This window comes from Mytilus galloprovincialis, chromosome 14 (genome assembly GCF_965363235.1).
Source record: "Mytilus galloprovincialis chromosome 14, xbMytGall1.hap1.1, whole genome shotgun sequence".
Taxonomy (NCBI): domain Eukaryota; kingdom Metazoa; phylum Mollusca; class Bivalvia; order Mytilida; family Mytilidae; genus Mytilus; species Mytilus galloprovincialis.
In genome coordinates, this window is record NC_134851.1 from 32,323,191 (window position 1) to 32,342,199 (window position 19,009).

A 19,009-nucleotide genomic window follows, 5' to 3' on the forward strand; every position below is an offset into this window, starting at 1 on the left:
ACTTATATAAATTAATTTGTGACTACTTCCTTGATATATTGAACGTTAAACAATTGAGTTCATCATTGCATTCTAGTACAAAGCATGTTAGTATTCATACCACATCAACAAGTCCTTATTATTTATTGCATGTAATATTTGCTCTTAGACTTGATTTTGGCACCAATGCAGCCGTCAATAAGTGTTTGATCTGTTTTATGTTTGTCTTGTTTTGGACATCAACTCAGGTTAACTAAAGTGTGGAAAACAATCACCGATTAACAAGGGGGAAGATACTAGAGGGACATTCAAATTCAAAAATATAAAATAACTAACAACCCCACGGCTACAAAATAAAAAGACAAACAGACCAATATAAGTACATAAGACACAACATAGAAAACTAACGACTTTAAGCAAATAAACTGTTAACGTACACCCAATAAAACGTGAAATTGGCGATATCAGCATAAATAGATGATACAATTGGAATCGTAATGCAAGCTTCAAACCACAAACATGTCTTTACAATTAACTGCATTGAATGCATTTTAAAGTAGATACATTGTCAATTGTCCCAGCATTCAATTTTGCAACAGGGTTTTCTAGTTTTCGATGAGTACTTTCTTTGTTTATTTTAGGCAGTAGTAGATTCAGGTATTCCGAGTTGCGATTCGTACACAAAAGGTTTTAAGGTGTTGTTTAAATTATCATATCATTGCATTTCTATTTTTATAATCATCAATTTATCGAGAGAGTTATTACTATATACGGTATGTACTATCAACCACAAATTCCTTTAGTTTTAATGGTGATGTGTCTCATTTACACTAATGATGAGTCTTACTGTACCTTTTTGTCGACGTCTTTGTTAGATTGTTTTGGATAGATGTAGAAATAATTAATCAAATATTTGTGTGTCTGTGATGTATGTTAATACAGTTTTGACTGCTCGATTCCAATTGTCACATTTACATATCATGTCTGTTTAGGTTGCTTACACAATTTCATCAATATAACGGAACTATTAACCACTGTCGCTTGTTCCGTTGATGATTGTGTTTGACTATGTCACTTTTATGAACTTCCCCTTCTGGAAATTGCCTTGAAGTTCAGTCTTTTGATAGACAGTATATAAACGTCTCTTGATATGCATGAATCGCCAAACACGGGCAACTTGCAACAATCGTTAAAGTGTCAGTCCAAACAACTATTATGGTATATAGGTCTGCATAGTGTGAACAGATACGAGGTTGCAACTTTTCGAAATAAGTGTAAATACATCATGCCCCAATATGTGCAATCGATTGACTGTGGCTGGAGAGATTGGAAGTATCTATCCACCTCCTTGGACATGTTGGATAAAAAAATACTTTCAGCACTATAACTATTGTCAGATAAACAGAATTTGCTCTCAACCTTATAATTCGCTCAAGTTATCTGTATAAAAATATATATCTTCATGTTGCGTGCCGAAGGGTAATAAAATTGTCACTAATTTACCTGTATGAAAAATTTTCATCAAGTTTGTTGTAGAAACATTTACAAACAGTACATCGGTCTTCTTATGGCATAAAATAGTGATGAACATGCAGATTGAAATTAACTTTGTGTCTTCTAATCACCCTTCACTCAGTTAACGTATCTAGAACAACACCTGGTGGGGCAACATTTAAAGGTAGTTATTCCAACCTGGTGTGCTTCGTGTACCTAAGTTTTGGTTTCTATGTAATGCTTTGTATACAGTTGTTTTTGTTTTGGTCGTTTTTTTGACAACTATATACTGCTGTTGAATGTTTTTGCCATGGCTTTGTCGGTTTGTTTTTTAGACAACTATATACTGCTGTTGAATGTTTTTGCCATGGCTTTGTCGGTTTGTTTTTTTAGACAACTATATACTGCTGTTGAATGTTTTTGCCATGGCTTTGTCAGTTTGTTTTTTCGACTTTTGAATTTGAATGTCCTTATATATAATTGTTTTATTTGCCTTTTGTCTTTTTAATTTATTTGTTTTGCGATAGTACATAATCTATCACGTTTATCTTATTGGTTAACTATTAGCTTGTATCTTCATAGTTTAATTTTCAACCCAATTGGCATTATTTATTTAGTTGTTATACCCCCGCTTTGAAAAAAGGGGGGTATACTGTTTTACTTCTGTCTGTCCTTCCGTCAGTCCGTCAGTCAGTCCGTCCGTCCCATGAATATTTTTCGTCATATTTTTCTCAGGAACTACACTACCAGGATTTCTGAAATTTGGTTTCAGGCTTTATATAAGTCAGCTATACTGTGTGGTGCGTTTTCAGATTCATAATTCGACAACTTCCTGTTTAGCGAACACTTGTATCATTTTGACACCTGATAGCCAAGTTGAAAATTTTTCGTCACATTTTTCTCAGGAACTGCACTACCAGGATTTCTGATATTTGGTTTCAGACTTGAAATAAGTCAGCTAGACCGTGTGATGCGTTTTCAGATTCATCACTTGACAACTTCCTGTTTACCGAACACTTGTATTATTTTACACATGATAACCAAGTTGAAAATTTTTGTCACATTTTTCTCAGGAATTACTATACAAGGATTTCTGAAATTTGGTTTCAGGATTTATACAAGTCAGCTATACCGTGTAATGCGTTTTCAGATTCATCACTCAACAACTTCCTGTTTACCGAACACTTGCATATTTTTACACTATTAAAATTATCCACTTGCGGCGGGGGTATCATCAGTGAGCAGTAGCTCGCAGTTTCACTTGTTTTGTTTCTTCAACCACTTTTGAATTAATTATCTTTAAGTACAAATGTGTGCTATAACTACGTTAATCTGAATTTAGTGCATGTACTATAATCGATAAAGAACTTTTTATACTGCTGATATATTGTTTGTTCATTTTTTTAAACCGTCATCACTGACTAATCTACATGATTCAGATGTCATTTTTTTGTTACATTCACTGCTTTATAAAAAAAAATATGTTGTGGTTAATGCAATCAATAAAAGTACATGAACCTATTTCTTTTGACAACGATTGTTAATTTAATTAATATTGTAAAAATGTAGAATTTAGATGTCAATCGACAGATATTTCGATTGTAGGAAAATAAAATTAATTAGAAATTAAGTCTGAAGTTTAACAAAGAATATTTCTGTAGAAATACATAAACTATTTTCTTGTTTTGTGGCAGTACAGAATGTATCATGTTTTTACCTTATTATTCAACAATTGGCTTGAATCTTAGTTCGTATTTGGTTTTATTGAAGTTTCGTCATAGGAATTAAAATCAATTTGGAATATTTAATTGTTTAGTTGTTTGTTTCGAAAACACACTTTTGCATTAATTATATAGTAATAACAACTAAGCGCTAATGTTTTGCTATAATTAGTTATCAAAGGTACCAGGCTTTTATTTAATACGCCAGACGCGCATGTAATTAATTAAAAGTAAAGTGCATGTACTATAATCGAAGAAATATTTTTTTATACCTCTGATATTGTTTGTTCATTTATTTACTTATCTACATGATTCAGATGTCATTTTATTACATTCACTGCTTTATACAAAATTGTTGCGGTTAATGAAATCAATAAAAGTACATGAACCTATTTCTTTTGACAACAATTGTTAGTTTAATTAATATTGCAAAAATGTGAAATTTTTTAGGCAATCGACAGATATTGCGATTGTATGAAAGTAAAATTAATTAGAAATAAGGTCTGAAGTTGAAAGCGTACAATATGTTGCTTTCAAATTAGTAAAATTAATTTAATTTTGTCACAAACAGACGAAAACCTTTGTATAGCAGACGCCTACATGCACAGACACAATGTGATTGAAGTATTAATAAATGTATGTTTTTCAATAAGTACATAAAATAAAATAAAGAGCAATATTTCTTTATCATTCATCTTTGAATAAAAAGAGTCATTTCCTTGATTTGACAAATATATAATCATGCGACACATTGAGGTTTGGTCATAGGAATTATAATTTTAAACTTTCAAGTAAGTTATATTGATAGTGTGATTTTTATAATATGTTAAATGAATAATTGGTAAAAACAAAATTATTTTTTTCCTGAAAAGATGAAAAACTGTTCAAATAATTCATCATAAAACCAGGATAACACTTTTGTACACGCGTTTTCAACTTCAAAATACTCACCAGTGACAGCCAAAATATACTTTTATAGAGAATTTTAATCTTTATACCAGTGATAAAATTTGTTACTATATTCATCTAACATAAAAGGCATGTAAAGTAAATGCATTTGTTCAGGAAAATTTAATATGATTTTCGCACCATTAATTGGTAATGGATTTATTTTTTTCTTCACAATTTCGACGTTCATTTTAAATCGACTTTAAAGAAAACTAGGCCGTTTTTACTAACCCAAAACTTCAGAAAGAATTCAAAATTAGATCAGGACTTTCCCTTTTTCATTAGCCGTGAAGCTTGGTATTTTGGTACACTGTTTTCATATAAACTTTATACATTACCACCAGCAAACTATTCCAATATAATCAAAGGAAAATCCTTTGGTTGGCACTTTAGGTATGTATTATGTATCAATTTAATAACAGATTAAAGGGGTATTATTGCAGTATTATCGTAGTAAGATAAACTATTTAGAAATAAATTAACTGATCCATAAAGGACAAGAAATCTATTTTTCTCTTCAAATATTTAAGGTTTACGTAAGGGGCACTTTGCACCAATTTTTTTATTGTGAATTCAATGTATTTCAACTCCTTATCTTAACGCAAGTACGGCAGTAGTTTTAAGGTTTTTTTTCTCCTTGTTGTTTATACATAAAGACAACAGTAGTATACCGCTGTTCAATGGTCATAAATCGATTAAGCGAAAACAAATCCGTGGCACCAACTAAAAACTGACGGAAACACATCAACTAAAAGTTTAAAACAACGGAACAACAGAAACACTGAACTGCAACAAAAAAAAAACCTCCAGCATACATAGAAACGGACTTATTTATAACCACTTCCATATTCCTGATTTAGTACAAGACATTTTTATACTTAGTAATTAAATTGTATGGCATTTTTTATTTTCAAAAGATGAGTTCCAAACTTTCATTTTAGATTTATAATGACCAAAAACGAACTTCGGACCTACACCATACGTACTTAAAGTTATTCTATAAACAGCTCTTGTGTGCGTTCAATTTGGTAATCTAGTTACTATAGAACCTATATTTCAGTGAGTGCCTGCATCTCAATTTTCGAAGTAAAATTGAAATTTGATAGAATACTAGCATAACATGAAGATGCACTCTTTTTCGATATACTATGGGTTTATTTATTTTCATGGGTATCAATTTTCGTGAATTAGGGAAAGCTTGCATTTTCGTGGACAGACAGGTCCTATAGAAAATTCGTTATTCGCTAAATATTTGAATTCGTGGTTCATCTGCATCCACCATACAAACGAAAATTGGTATCTAACGAATAATAATGAATCAACAGTAGACATAAATGGACGACTTTTAACTAAAATATGTGACAAACCTGCTGATTTCACCTGTCCCATTATCAACTTTCCATTTTCCTTCAGTTATATATCATCTGTCCTATAGGATGGCGTTTTCATATTCAATTGATATACTACGCTTATTGGGGCCTCGGTGGCCGAGTGGTCTAAGTAGTTACTACTGTATTTACTAGTCAGTCAACACTAAGGTTGTGAGCTTAAACGCCCTCATGTGGGTGCACTCGAGTTTAATATAAATTTACTAGGATTGTCAGTTTTCCTATCGAAGGTCGGTGGTTTTATCCGGGCACTCCGGCTTCCTCAACCAATAAAAACAGGCCGCCACGAAATACCCCAAAAGTGGTGCTTTAAAGTGGCGTTAAAACACACACAACAAATACTACGCCTGTGCATGTTTGTTTTATATTGACTTCATAAACAGGGATGTGCTACTGACACAAAAATTGTTCAAACTGTGTTAATCATAAAGAAATACTCAATCGACGATACATAAGTTTTACGATTATTGTTGAGGTTTGTGATTTTCAGTTGCTCTCCTTGCCATGTTTGCTTTTGTGTTGCTCTTTTTGCAACGTTTCGCATTTTTTCTTTCAAATGATGGGTTTTGATTACACCGTGTCATCTTCTCTTAATACCATTTCTGGTATGGTAAACATTTCCAATCTTTTTTGTATGTCTGTATCAAGCGAATTGAATAAGGTTTTTTAGTAACACGTGGCTTTTGTCATTTTCCATGGCTCCCTCCTATGCATATAGTATGTTTATTTACAGATCACAAGATGTCACTACAAACAAGGATGAAGTCAACAAGTTTATGAAAATACTGAATCTGAGAACGGCCGTTGTTAAATTTCGTCATTTGGTCTTTAATAGATAGTAACTTGTTTTATTGTCAATGACATCAACTTTTTTAACATTAATCATGCTAAGTAACGTCTCCGTAAACAAAAAGCAAATTGACATTATGGAACCGTCCTATACATGTAAAAGAGATTGTATATTTAGGGGCTTATTTCGCCCTGTTAATTGACAAACGGTAAATACTTGAATTGTGCCAATATTGGTTTTATTGTGAACCTGCTGAAGATCCCTTTACAAACATATCACAAACTAGTTTAGTTATGATTAGTCTGAGAAATTTCTCTTTGTCCAGTAAATAAAGTAGTCTTTCGCATTATACCCGAGTCAAATTCTCTGATTCGATCTATGAGTTAATGACCCATAATTTCTCGATAATAACATACAAATTGTCTATCACTATCAATAACTCAGTAACTCAGTAACAACTAACATGTGTAACGGGTCTCATGTACATTTGTACTAATAAAAAAACCTACACTTTAATAGGAGATTTATTATCCTTTTAACGTACAAGTATTTTTCCAATCATTTGTGTTGTCTAATTGATATAACCCTATTTCTAATTCTAGCATTGACTTTACTAATTGAGAGCCATACAACCAATTGATGTTCGTTCATTTTTTTGTACATGAATTAGGCCGTTAAATTTCTCTTTATAATTGTTTTACATTTGTCATTTCGTGGCCTTGAATACCTGACTATGCGGCATGGGCTTTGCTCATTGTTGAAGGCCATGTGGTGACCTATATTGCTGTGTCATTTTTTCTCTTTTGGAGAGTTGTCTCATTGAAAATCATACCACATCTTCTAATATATATGAAAAGAGGAAGGAAAAGCATATGTTGATTAAAATATATTTTGTAATATTGATATTTCAGGTTTCTTCTAATATTATTCTTCTACATCTAACTGAATTTTTTATCTTATAAGTACATTTAGTCTTAGGAATTCTCTTTTGAGGAAGGCGACATAAATCTGTTTGAAATGATATGTAATTGAATACTTTAGTTGCAAGTAAAATACTGCAACTGATAGAAAATCAATTTCTCTTCTATTCAAGAACTTGACAGAATACAGATGCAAATATTAAAATGAGAAACATATTTTCAATTAATATTATAAGCCTTATGAGAACGGAAATTCCTTTACATTTTATTATGCATTACAAAACGTACCATTGAACTTCATCAATTCACAGATTTCAACATTTTGAGGAAACAATAATCACTGGTAATAAATGAAATGAGTTTGTAACTTTTCTAAATTTACATGTACATACATAGCCTTAGGTATCTAGGCTCAGCTGTTTCGAAACTTGGCAGATTTAAATAATGTTATTGTAAATAATCAGTTGATAGATTGCGTAATTCAACTATAACTAAAATTGCAACAATCTCAGGTAAGATCGTTAAGTATAATAATAATCGTATCATAGATACCAGGAATAAAATATAATATTTACGCCAGACGCGCGTTTCATCTACAAAAGACTCTTCAGTTACGCTCGAATCAAAAATGTTATAAAAGGCCAAATAAAATACGAAGTCGAAGAGCGTTGAGGACCAAAAATTTCCAAAAGACTTGCCAAATACATCTAAGGCAATATATTCTTGAGGTAGAAAGGCCTTTTTTTTTTAAATTCAAAGTAAACCAGGCTACTTTTGGTGGCTCAGTCAAATTTCGTTTTGGATTTGATATCCTTAAATAATTGATAATTGACCTCAACATTTTTTTGTCAAACCCACTAGCTGATTTTAGGTGGCTTGGGTATCTTCCTCCATCTTGGATTTTGAAATACCAGATAACAATCGGTGTAGATCTTTCACGAAATGTGAAAAATTCGAGAGTAAAAGGTGATTTATATGTTGGACGTTTCGTGTTTATACAGAAAACGACAAGTTTTATCATATTTACGGATGAAGTTATCGTTCATGCCCAAAATTTAAGATATTGCGTTTCTGTGGTGGGACAAATATACCCAATAACAGTTTTGCCACAACTAGTAATGAAATTATTAGTTAAAGTGTACAATGTATGCATATTGACTTCAAAATAATATTTTGATAAAAACAGTATGAACGTTCTCGTACATGTACAATTCGTATTAAGCGACTTTTTACTATGTAATTCCATCCAAATGTCTATAACCGGAAAATGTCCTTCGTCGATAAACGGAAAGAAAACGCCCTTGAACACGATTTGCTTATCATGCTTCTAATTCCAAACCCACAAGGAAAATTGTCTCAGCAAGTGACACATGTTATCTGTACAATTTTTTTTATCGCCATATATAACAGTTTACTACAAACAGCAAATTTCATAAGCATCTAATGATCACACATATTTGATCCTATTATCTTTGATACCTAGCGAGACTTGACGCCAATGACATGAGTTCCTAGGAAATATGAACTTTCAAAGAATAACAAAAAATTAATACCAGTAGAATTATATTTCAATCCGTCATAATTTTGTAGTTATAAAATCGTACGTCTGTTTAATAAAAGTTCATCATCCAATTTTGTAGATCATAGTAGTTTGTTGTAATCATGATGATTCGATTGGTGATTGTTGTTTTAATGCTAGGAAGTGGACAGGGACAATCAAAAGGTCAGTACTTTATTTAAATTATATATCAAAATATGTACGGAATAAAAATCAATCATAAAATAATTTAAGGTCCTTTTTGTTTGACCAGCTATTCACATTTGTAATGGGTTTTGCATTTTGATATATTTTGGCCTCAGGCAACTTAAAAGAGACATAACTTATAAAATATGTATGGAATAAATGTCAACCATAAAATAATTTATGATAAAATGTATTATAGTTTAAGGTCCTTTTTGTTTGACCAGCTATTCACATTTGTAATGGGTTTTGCATTTTGATATATTGTGGCCTCAAGCAACTCCAAAGAGACAATTTATCGAAATTCGCATCTGTTGCAGAAAATTGGTACCAAACAGTTTTATTAGAATTAATAGACCACATTTTCGGAAAGATAAAACCAACCGAAGAAAAACGACGGACTGTCATGAATTATTTGATTTTTAACGAACAAAAATTAGCAGGTGTGGATTTTTTTTAACGGGAATAAATCGCTATCAATTTGTACGTTACTGGTCAGCTATCATATTTATGAGCTGCGACGGATAGAAACTTTCGACCTTATGCAAGTCCACGTAAACATGTACATGTATAAGTGGTTGATAGATTTTAGAATATTCAGATACAAAATAAAAGATGAAGTTTGGTCTGTTTTGTAGGGTTCTTACAATATTTTAATTTTGAAATAGTTACAGGCTGTGAATAGAATTTTGTTCAACCCGAAATAGGTAAACAGATGTTATGATATTCATTTGCATAAGGTCGATTTCTATTTATATTAGCTACGGGATCGCTAGCTCCCGAATTTTAATTCCAACCATGAAACACAGTAATGACTGCATTGTTTGACATCTTGAGGCTGGAGCGTTTTTTTTTTTTTTTAATCTTTATCTTTGAGTCAATGACGGGAATATATCTATCAAATTTATAGACAAAATAAATACTAACCACCATTTATTATGAAATTGTTCTATGCCTAAAGGTCAATGCGATTTTTTATTGATTAAAATGAACATTTATTTTAACCCTCAATTATCCTACAAATGCATTAACTATTTACCGATGGACTTTTAGCCAAAATCAATCAAGATTAAACTCCCAAAATTATATTCTAATACTATTTCCTATATTATTCATAACAAATAATTTAAAATTTAAAAAAAAAAATACGTTGTTTCATGATTATATATACCGGTATGAGAATGTAATCACGGTTTGCTTTCCATTTTCAAATTGCATGCCCTAGTGTGTGTTTCAGTAAGTATCCTCTGTGAAATTAGTTTAAAGGTTAACTAAATGTCAAACGATTACTGAGGCCTATTATAATAATATCAAAAATACCAATTACAAGGTTGTTCATTGATCATGACCTTTTGTTTTGTTCACGCATCGTTGACAATGTAATGGAATTTGATGCGACTGTCATACAAGTGAGAGGTTTAGCTAGCTATAAAACCAGGTTCAATCCACCATTTTCTACATTAGAAAATGCCTGTACCAAGTCAGGAATATGACAGTTGTTATCCATTCGTTTGATGTGTTTGGACTTTTGATTTTGCCTTTTGATTTTTGATTTTCCTTTTTGAATTTTCCTCGGAGTTCAGTATTTTTGTGTTTTTACTTTTTACGCGTCTGGCGTATTAAATTATAAGCCTGGTAACTTTCAAATGTTTCATAACTATTTACTTCGGATATCTTCATCTATTCATCTACCGTTTAATCAGCTTAAATTGACGGAAAAACATTACAGATAATTTATTGTATATATAGTGTTGGTAACTGCTATCATGTTTAATAGATTGTTACTGGAAATTTCGATTAATCGGTACAAACTACACGTCCAGTGGCAATCATTTCAATGATATTTTAAAGGCTTCTGGATATTGTTTAACATCAGTTCCATCCGATAAATATTCAAACAAAACTACAAATGAAATATGTGTAAAACATTATCATTTCCAGGACGTAAAATTGATTTGTATTCTTTTGAAGTACTGTGGATTCATTAATTTTGGTTAGATATCAGTTTTTCGCGGAAATCGTGGTTTCAGTTTAACCACGAATATAAATGTTCAACGAATTGTATATTTTTCATTGGTTTGTATGCAGACTTTGGCAAAACGACGAAATTAAAATCCACGAAAGTGAGGGTTTTCAGCAATCCACGAAAAATGGTACCCAATGAAATAAATGAATCCACAGTAGACTTGATACGTTTGCCTTTATTATCTTATTTTCCATATTTCAGAATGTAAAACTAATAATATAGACTATATAAATAACTCAAACCTTGTCAAGCTGAGCGGCTGTACAAAAATCATCGGCAACATAAACGTTGTAGAAGCTTCTTTTGAAGGGTAAGTACTATCATCTTTATTTGACTTGGTAAGCACCGTCTCCGTCGCCTGAACTGAAAGTGCTGTCTCCTTTGTTTGATTTGTTACGTTTATCTCTTTTATCGACTTCGTTCGACATGATCAGCACTACCTCCTTCACTTGACATAATAATTATATTTGTCTCCCTCGTTTTGCTCGGTACACTTATATTGTCTTTGTTGAATTGTTTGACTATCGTCTCCTTCGTTTGAATTGGAAGTGCTGTCCTCGTTTCACCGGGTACGTTATGTCTCCTTTGCTTGATTTGGTAAGAATATCTGTCTCCCTTGTATTACTTGCTCAATACATTTATAGTACTGTCTCCTTTGTTTTTGGCATAGTTAGTACCGTCATCTTTGTTTGACTTGAGAAGTATATCCGTTTTTCTCGTTTGACTTGTTCAGTACATTTATCTTCTTTTCATCTATTGCAGAGATCCCTATTTGAATATTCCTGCATTACATCCGTACCAGTTAGAGGTATTCAAATCAGTAAAGGAGATCACTGGTGTTTTAGTAGTGCAGGGGAAACATAAAGACTTCAAAGACTTGTCCTTTCTAGGAAATCTTACCACTATATATGGAAGAGGATCTAAAAGGTAGTTTTAAAAAAGAGTGGCGAAAGATACAGACGAACAGTCAAACTCGTAAATCGATAAAAAAAAATGACAACGGAATGACTAAAAATGAAAAGACAAACAGACAAATAATACTACACAAGAAACAACATAGAAAACTAAAAACTGAGCAACACGAACACCACCAGAAACTGGGGCTCAGGTGTTCCGAAAGAGTAAGCAGATCCTGCTCCACATGTGGTGAGGTACAAAAAAAGACAAAAGAACTCTTAAGTCAAAGAACAACAAACATCAAAATAACCGAAACCAAAATCGACTAAAAGATAAACAACAGTTACATGTTTAAGTACTGATATTTTATTTACCACTGCATTATACAGTTTTATTAGATACTGTATATGTAGTGTTTTCTATATACCATTTATTCGAGTTTTATTTATATTTTTTTGTATTTAAATTATAAACATTTTTTGCATGCTAGCTTATTCTTTAGTTTTCTATGTTGTGTCATGTGTACTATTGTTTGTCTGTTTGTCATTTTCATTTTTAGCCATGGCGTTGTCAGTTTATTTTCAATTTAGGGGTTTGACTGTCCCTCTGGTATCTTTCGTCCCTCTTTTGTTGTTATGTATACATGGTGCGAAATATATTACCAATATCAGTCATATGACTTATTACTGATTTATGAAGTAGGAGCTTGAGAGTATTTGAGTCTTGCAAATTGATAATAGATTTCAACTGTGGATTCCGATGGAAAACCCAGTTTACTACGAATCGACGGTGCCAACTGTTATAATGCATAAAATGAGATTCATTCAACCTATATGCTACAAGACGATGTTGCTGATAAGAAAAAGAAAATAGAGGTCTAGCTCGTTCCCGCTATCATCAGAACGATTTAAGGTAGCACAATACAAAGATTTTTTCACTCCCAATCGGACAACTTTAAACTGATGTAATTCATTTCATCCTTCTTTATATTTTATAAATGAGGTACCAAAAGAAAGAAGAAAGATTTATCTTTCAGATTGTGATAATTTCATTATGACATAATTATTACATAATAAATTATTATGTAATTAGTCGCTATATTGTGATGTCCACACTTGAATGAATTTAGCGTCTTTGTTCTTCATAGCATCCCAAAATATTTTATAGAGTCTTGAATAACACAGCTTGACCTCCAAAACTGTGTCTCAGATTTCCAAAAACATCAATAGAACAAATTTTATACCCAATTGAATTTAGTGGTCTCTAATGAATTGATGTTGCAAACTTCACTGAAGATTTATGAGAGAATGAAATACAATAGGAAAAATCTGAGACACAGTTTTGGAGGTCAAACTGTGTTGTGCAAGAATCTATAAAAAATTTTAGGATGCTATTAAGAACAAAGAAGCTAAATTCATTCAAGATGGACATCACAGAATAGCAACTAATTACATAACAATTAATTATGTAATAATTATGTCATAATGAAATTATCACAATTTGAAAGATTAATCCTTCTTCTTTCTTCTGGTACCTCATTTATTAAATTTAAAGAAAGATGAGTGGAATTACATCAGTTTAAAGATGTCTGATTGGGGATGAAAAATCTTTGTATTGTGCTACCTTAAAAGAGTGGCCTTTGTTTATATATCAAACCAAATCAAACCATGACACAAATTTACAATATCATGCCAGCTGTCAAAGTCATATGAAACGAGTGACTGGTGAAAAATATTATTCATCCAATACTTGAACCAATGCCTGTACAATCATAAACTTAGTCTTCTGTGCACGATTTTATCATTTTTTAAACAAACATGTTGTATAATTGTCATTTTTCCCTCTCTCACTCAGTCAGTCTCTGTCTGTTATGATGTGACAATATGGCCGTTAATTATTTGTCGTGTTTTGAAGCCGTAGTTTATTGATTGTCACCTTATAGTAAACAATCAACAAAGACGCGTGGATATTGAGCACGTGTATAACATGTACAATCAGATAATAGTTTATTTTAATGACAGATCCATGCGAATTGCGATTTGTACCCGAGGGGTCACGCAAAGGTAAGTTTCATGCGTAAAATATGTCGGCGAATTGCTTCCTGGAAGGAAGCAATTAAAAAAAACGTCTTCTTAATGTGGACAAATTAAAGTATTTTCTTCAGAAAAACGAATATGTACATAACTTTTATAATGAAAACTATCCATTTAGCTATAAAAAACCATATGCATCTTTTTTTTAATATTAGGTTTCATGACTTTAACGTTTGTTTCCGTGCATTTGAAAATCCAATCAAACAATGGTGTGGCTATCTACTTACAGGTACCAAGGGGCTTCATTATCTGTTGCCTACTCGTCAATAGAAGCGTTGAATCTATCTTCATTGAAGAGAATCCGAAACGGAAATGTTGTAATAGCCTTCAATGATAGACTTTGCTATGCTGATACTGTTAAATTTACGAATTTATTCCGACGAAAGGAACAACAAGCTACAGTTGTAAAGAACAGATCAAAACTAGAATGTGGTAAGATTTTTAATCTAATTAAAGCTTTGTCATAGTACGTTCGTTTTAGTCTTAAAAACTGTTGAACTTTGACCTGATTTAAAGTTCAATTTCCAGTTTCCATTATCTGCTATTGCTAAGGACATTAATACTTAGAAATTTAGAAGATATAGGATTTTTTTTAAATCTTGGCATATGTTTCAATTGATACTGTACTCATTAAATTATGAATTTCTTATATTATGACGTTGAATAGAAAAAAATAGTTACCACATGTATAATAATTGATAGAGATCGACCTTAATGCTAATAAATATCTATATATTTGATAACTTATTTCGGGTACAAAAAATATTTATGCAAAGTCTGTAACTGTTTGAAAAATTATTTGATATACTTAGAAACCTATGTGACTATGATTAACCATAAAGAGTATAGATATAGACCCTAATTGAAATGAATATCAATACATATATTAACTTATTTCGGGTTTAAAAATCTCTATGCGAAGTATGTAACTGTTTGAAAAATTAGTTCGTATATAATCACACAAAACAGACCAAAATTTATCTTTTATTTAGTATTTGAAATAATAAGGACACTTGCATAAGGTCGACAAAGCTCGTAATTATTCTCTTTTCCCCATTTCTCATTCGACAAGTTGTCATTTCAGAACTAACGAGAAAACGCTGCTCCACGGTGTGTGGTACAAACGGATGTTGGGGACCAAGAAGGGAAAACTGTGTAGGGAATATCACCGAGAACAATTCAATCGAGGACTCTTTTCATATTGATGATATTTTGTAAAAACGTCGGTTCAGTGGTAAAAATACATGCTTTTTGGTAATTTTCATTTTATTATTATTATAGTTGAAAAACAATTATACGAACAAACACACAAGAGGGTATTCTTTTATTATTATTTTTTATGTTATTTACTCTTTTGTTTTATTTTCACCATTATCTCTATTCTTTAATGAATTATTATCCATTCTTCTCTTTTTTCTTTTGTTTGCCCATTTTGATAATGGAATTGTATGCGACTGTCATATACGTGAGAGGTTTAGCTAGCTATAAACCAGGTTTTATCCACCGTTTTCGACATAAGAAAATGCCTGTACCAAGTTAGGAATATGGCAGTTGTTACCCATTCGTTTGATGTGTTTAAGATTTTGATTTTGCCATTTGATTTTCCTTTTGTCTGCATAATTGACCCATTATTCTCTATTTCTTAAACCATTTTTACACTCTCATGGTTGCATTTTTTTACGGATCTATAACAAATGTATCTTTAAGAAAATGAATGTTAAGGTTCTAGAATATTTTACTTTTGGATGGATTTGTAAATATGGTTGTATACAAAGTAATTTCAATCTTGTATGGTAAATCTAAAACTGTGCAATTATGAGCGCCATGGTTACCAACAATATTTTTCATGGCTCCATGCACTAGTTTCATCAATAACATCGGGTTTTTATTCCTTGGGCAGATGAAATATTTCTACTTTTTTTGTTTGTTTGTTGAAATAAATTGAATCTGAACACTTTTGTTGAAACTATTAAAGAATACATCTTAACAGCAAAACGACTTGAATTTGAAGGTATATGTAATATTTTTGGGAAGCTTGCTTTATTGCTAGCTGAACCATGAAATCATGTGTAGTTAGGCAATTTTAAGTTATCGCCATCTTTAAGGCGGAGTCAATTATAATATATATAGATAAGAGAACAAATCAATAGTTTAGAAATATAGTTTCATTCTACACATATAAGATATAACTAGTTACACCTTATAAACATACTGTTCCAACTTTTGATTGGTTGTATGCTTAATTATTGACTCCGTCCTTAGGAAGATCAATGTGTTAAAATTTGAACGCAGTGGAAAAGTTTATCTAGCTATTAAGCAAGGTTTTATCTACTATTTTCTAAATAAAGAAATGCATGTCCAAAGGCAGGAATATCATAGCTATTTGTTTGATTTGTTTGAACTTTTTATTTTAGCCATTTGATAACTAAAGGTACTTTCCAAATTGAATTTTTCGTGCAGTATTTTTGTTATTTTGCTTTTGTGTAAGTACGTGTATTTGTTTGACTTAGAAAGCCATGGCTTCCAAATATTAGAGCCTTATTACGTAGGACTATAGCCGTGATGGGATTATGTAAAACTGTTTATACGTTGTAAAAAGTTAAATTTGAAAAGATATTGTATGAAATATAATATACCAAATACAATCATGTCGGATTAAAATCAGACGAGTTGTTTATCCGCTGAGCATGATCGTGTCTTTGTTGGTTTCAATTAACAAGAGAAGACGTCATGGCTTAACTCAAACTCGAAACAATTTGACCTCAGTCCTGCAATAAGTACTAGGCTGCATGCAAGATACACGCATTCGTGATTAAAAGTAGCAGCATACAGGAAGTAGGTGTCTGACAAATATGTCAGCAACGAAAAACTAGTGACCATAAAGAGCCTGTTTCGCTCACTAAGGTCTATATGCATCTTCACTTATATTTAGAATCGAATATAAGATAATTCATGATTCATGTCTCTTATTTGTTATCTTGTATTGCTTACATTTTTCTTCTGTATTCAGTGCGCTGTAATTTTTGTCCCAAAACACGAAAAATGTAAAACAAATCATGTGATGGTTAATAACGCCCTTTAGGTAGACAACTAACTATTTTATAGATATAGGAAGATGTGATGTGAGTGCCAATGAGGCAACTCTCCATCCAAATAACAATTTAAAAAAGTAAACCAGTATAGGTCAATGTACATCCTTCAACACGGAGCCTTAGCTCACACCGAACAACAAGCTATAAAGGGCCCTAAAATTACTAGTGTAAACCCATTCAAACGGGAAAACAAACGGTCTAATCTATATTAAAAAAAAAAACGAGAAACGAGAAACACGTATAAATTACAATAAAACACAAACGACAACTACTGAACATCAGATTCCTGACTTAGGACAGGTGCAAACATTTGCAGCGGGATTGAACGTTTTAATGGTACCAAACCTTCTCCCTTTTTCTGAAACAATAGCATAACATTACAACATAGAAAAACACACGATAAAATATCAATTGGCAGGCTTAACTCAATCAAAAAACGTAAATTAATACACTATGAACGAATAAATTTGATCTGCGATATCTGAATGCAAATGCACAGTTAATAAAATATTATATTTGCTGAACTACTTGCAGATTGTGTCTAGCTGATCATTTGTGCTTTTTAACGTAATTATTTATCTATTATACTTTTAAAAATAACAAGAGGCTGTCACAACGACAGCAAACCGGATTTATTGATATTTATTTTGTCCTGGCAATATCACAAGAACCATTACTGATGAATGGTGAAAGTGAAAATCGTCAATATCAAATTTGACCTCCATTTTGTCATCAGTATCAACATATTAAAATGTGAAAAGCTTAGATTGAATGGTTCATGAGTAAATGCAACAACGTGAATGGAAACGCCATTTTACAATCTTTCAAGAACCATAACGCCTGAACGGTAAAAGTCAAAATCGTCATTATTGAACTTGACCTTTATTTTGTCATCAGTAACAACATATAAAAATTTCAAAAGCTTTGGTTGAATGGTTCATGAGAAAATGCACGGACACGACTGGAAACACCATTTTTCAATCTTTCAAGAACCATAACTCCTGAACGGTGAAATTCAAAATCGTCATTATTTAACTTGACCTCTATTTTGTCATCAGTTACAACATATTAAAATTTGGGAAGCTTTGGTAGAACAGTTCATGCGTAAATGCACGGACACAACTGGAAACTCCATTTTTCAATCTTTCAAGAACCATAACTCCTGAACGGTAAAGGTCAAAATCGTCATTATTGAACTTGACCTCCATTTTGTCATCAGTAACAACATATTAAAATTTGGGAAGCTTTGGTAGAACAGTTCATGCGTAAATGCACGGACACGACTGAAAACTCCATTTTTCAATCTTTCAAGAACCATAACTCCTGAACGGTAAAAGTCAAAATCGCCATTATTGAACTTGACCTTCATTTAGTTGTCAGTAACAACATATTAAAATTTTAAAAGCTTTGGCTGAACGGTTCATGAGTTAATGCACGGACATTTGATTGCCGCCCGCCCGACTGCCCGACTGCCCGGCCGCCCGGCCGCCCGCCGTACATCCCCAAATCAATAACCGACATTTTTGTCACAAAAATCCGGTTAAAAAGGGAAACGATTTAAAAAAAAGTCTTAGTCAAGGGCACTCACTACAATGAAGAGCTAACCAATAACCATGATAGCAATATCGATGTATTTGTAGATCTTGTCGTATATAATAGGGGCATTTAATTTATCTGTTACAAGGAGAAAACCCAGGAACATTCAAACTCACTAGTCGAGAATAAATTACAATGCCATGACTAAAACAGAAAAATACAAACTGACCAACTGCAGGACACAAAATACAACATAGAAAACTAGCCCCACCAAAACCTGGGGTGATATCAGGTACTCTGCAAGAATAAATAGGTCCTGCTCAACATGTGGTACCCATCGCGTTGCTCATGTTATATACATCCCTGGAAACGTCTTATTTAAAA

At 32.1% G+C, this 19,009-nt stretch overlaps 1 protein-coding gene across 1 annotated transcript; it reads left to right on the forward strand.

The window, feature by feature from the left end:
• Positions 1–7,722: 7,722 nt before the first annotated feature.
• Positions 7,723–15,309, forward strand: LOC143058402 (epidermal growth factor receptor-like). Its single transcript, XM_076231899.1, has 6 exons — positions 7,723–7,752; positions 8,881–8,963; positions 11,209–11,317; positions 11,770–11,934; positions 14,227–14,429; positions 15,082–15,309. Exons 2-6 carry the CDS (start codon positions 8,903–8,905, stop codon positions 15,213–15,215), a joined length of 672 nt encoding a protein of 223 aa, XP_076088014.1. The 5' UTR covers positions 7,723–7,752; positions 8,881–8,902; the 3' UTR covers positions 15,216–15,309.
• The last annotated feature ends 3,700 nt before the right edge of the window (positions 15,310–19,009 follow it).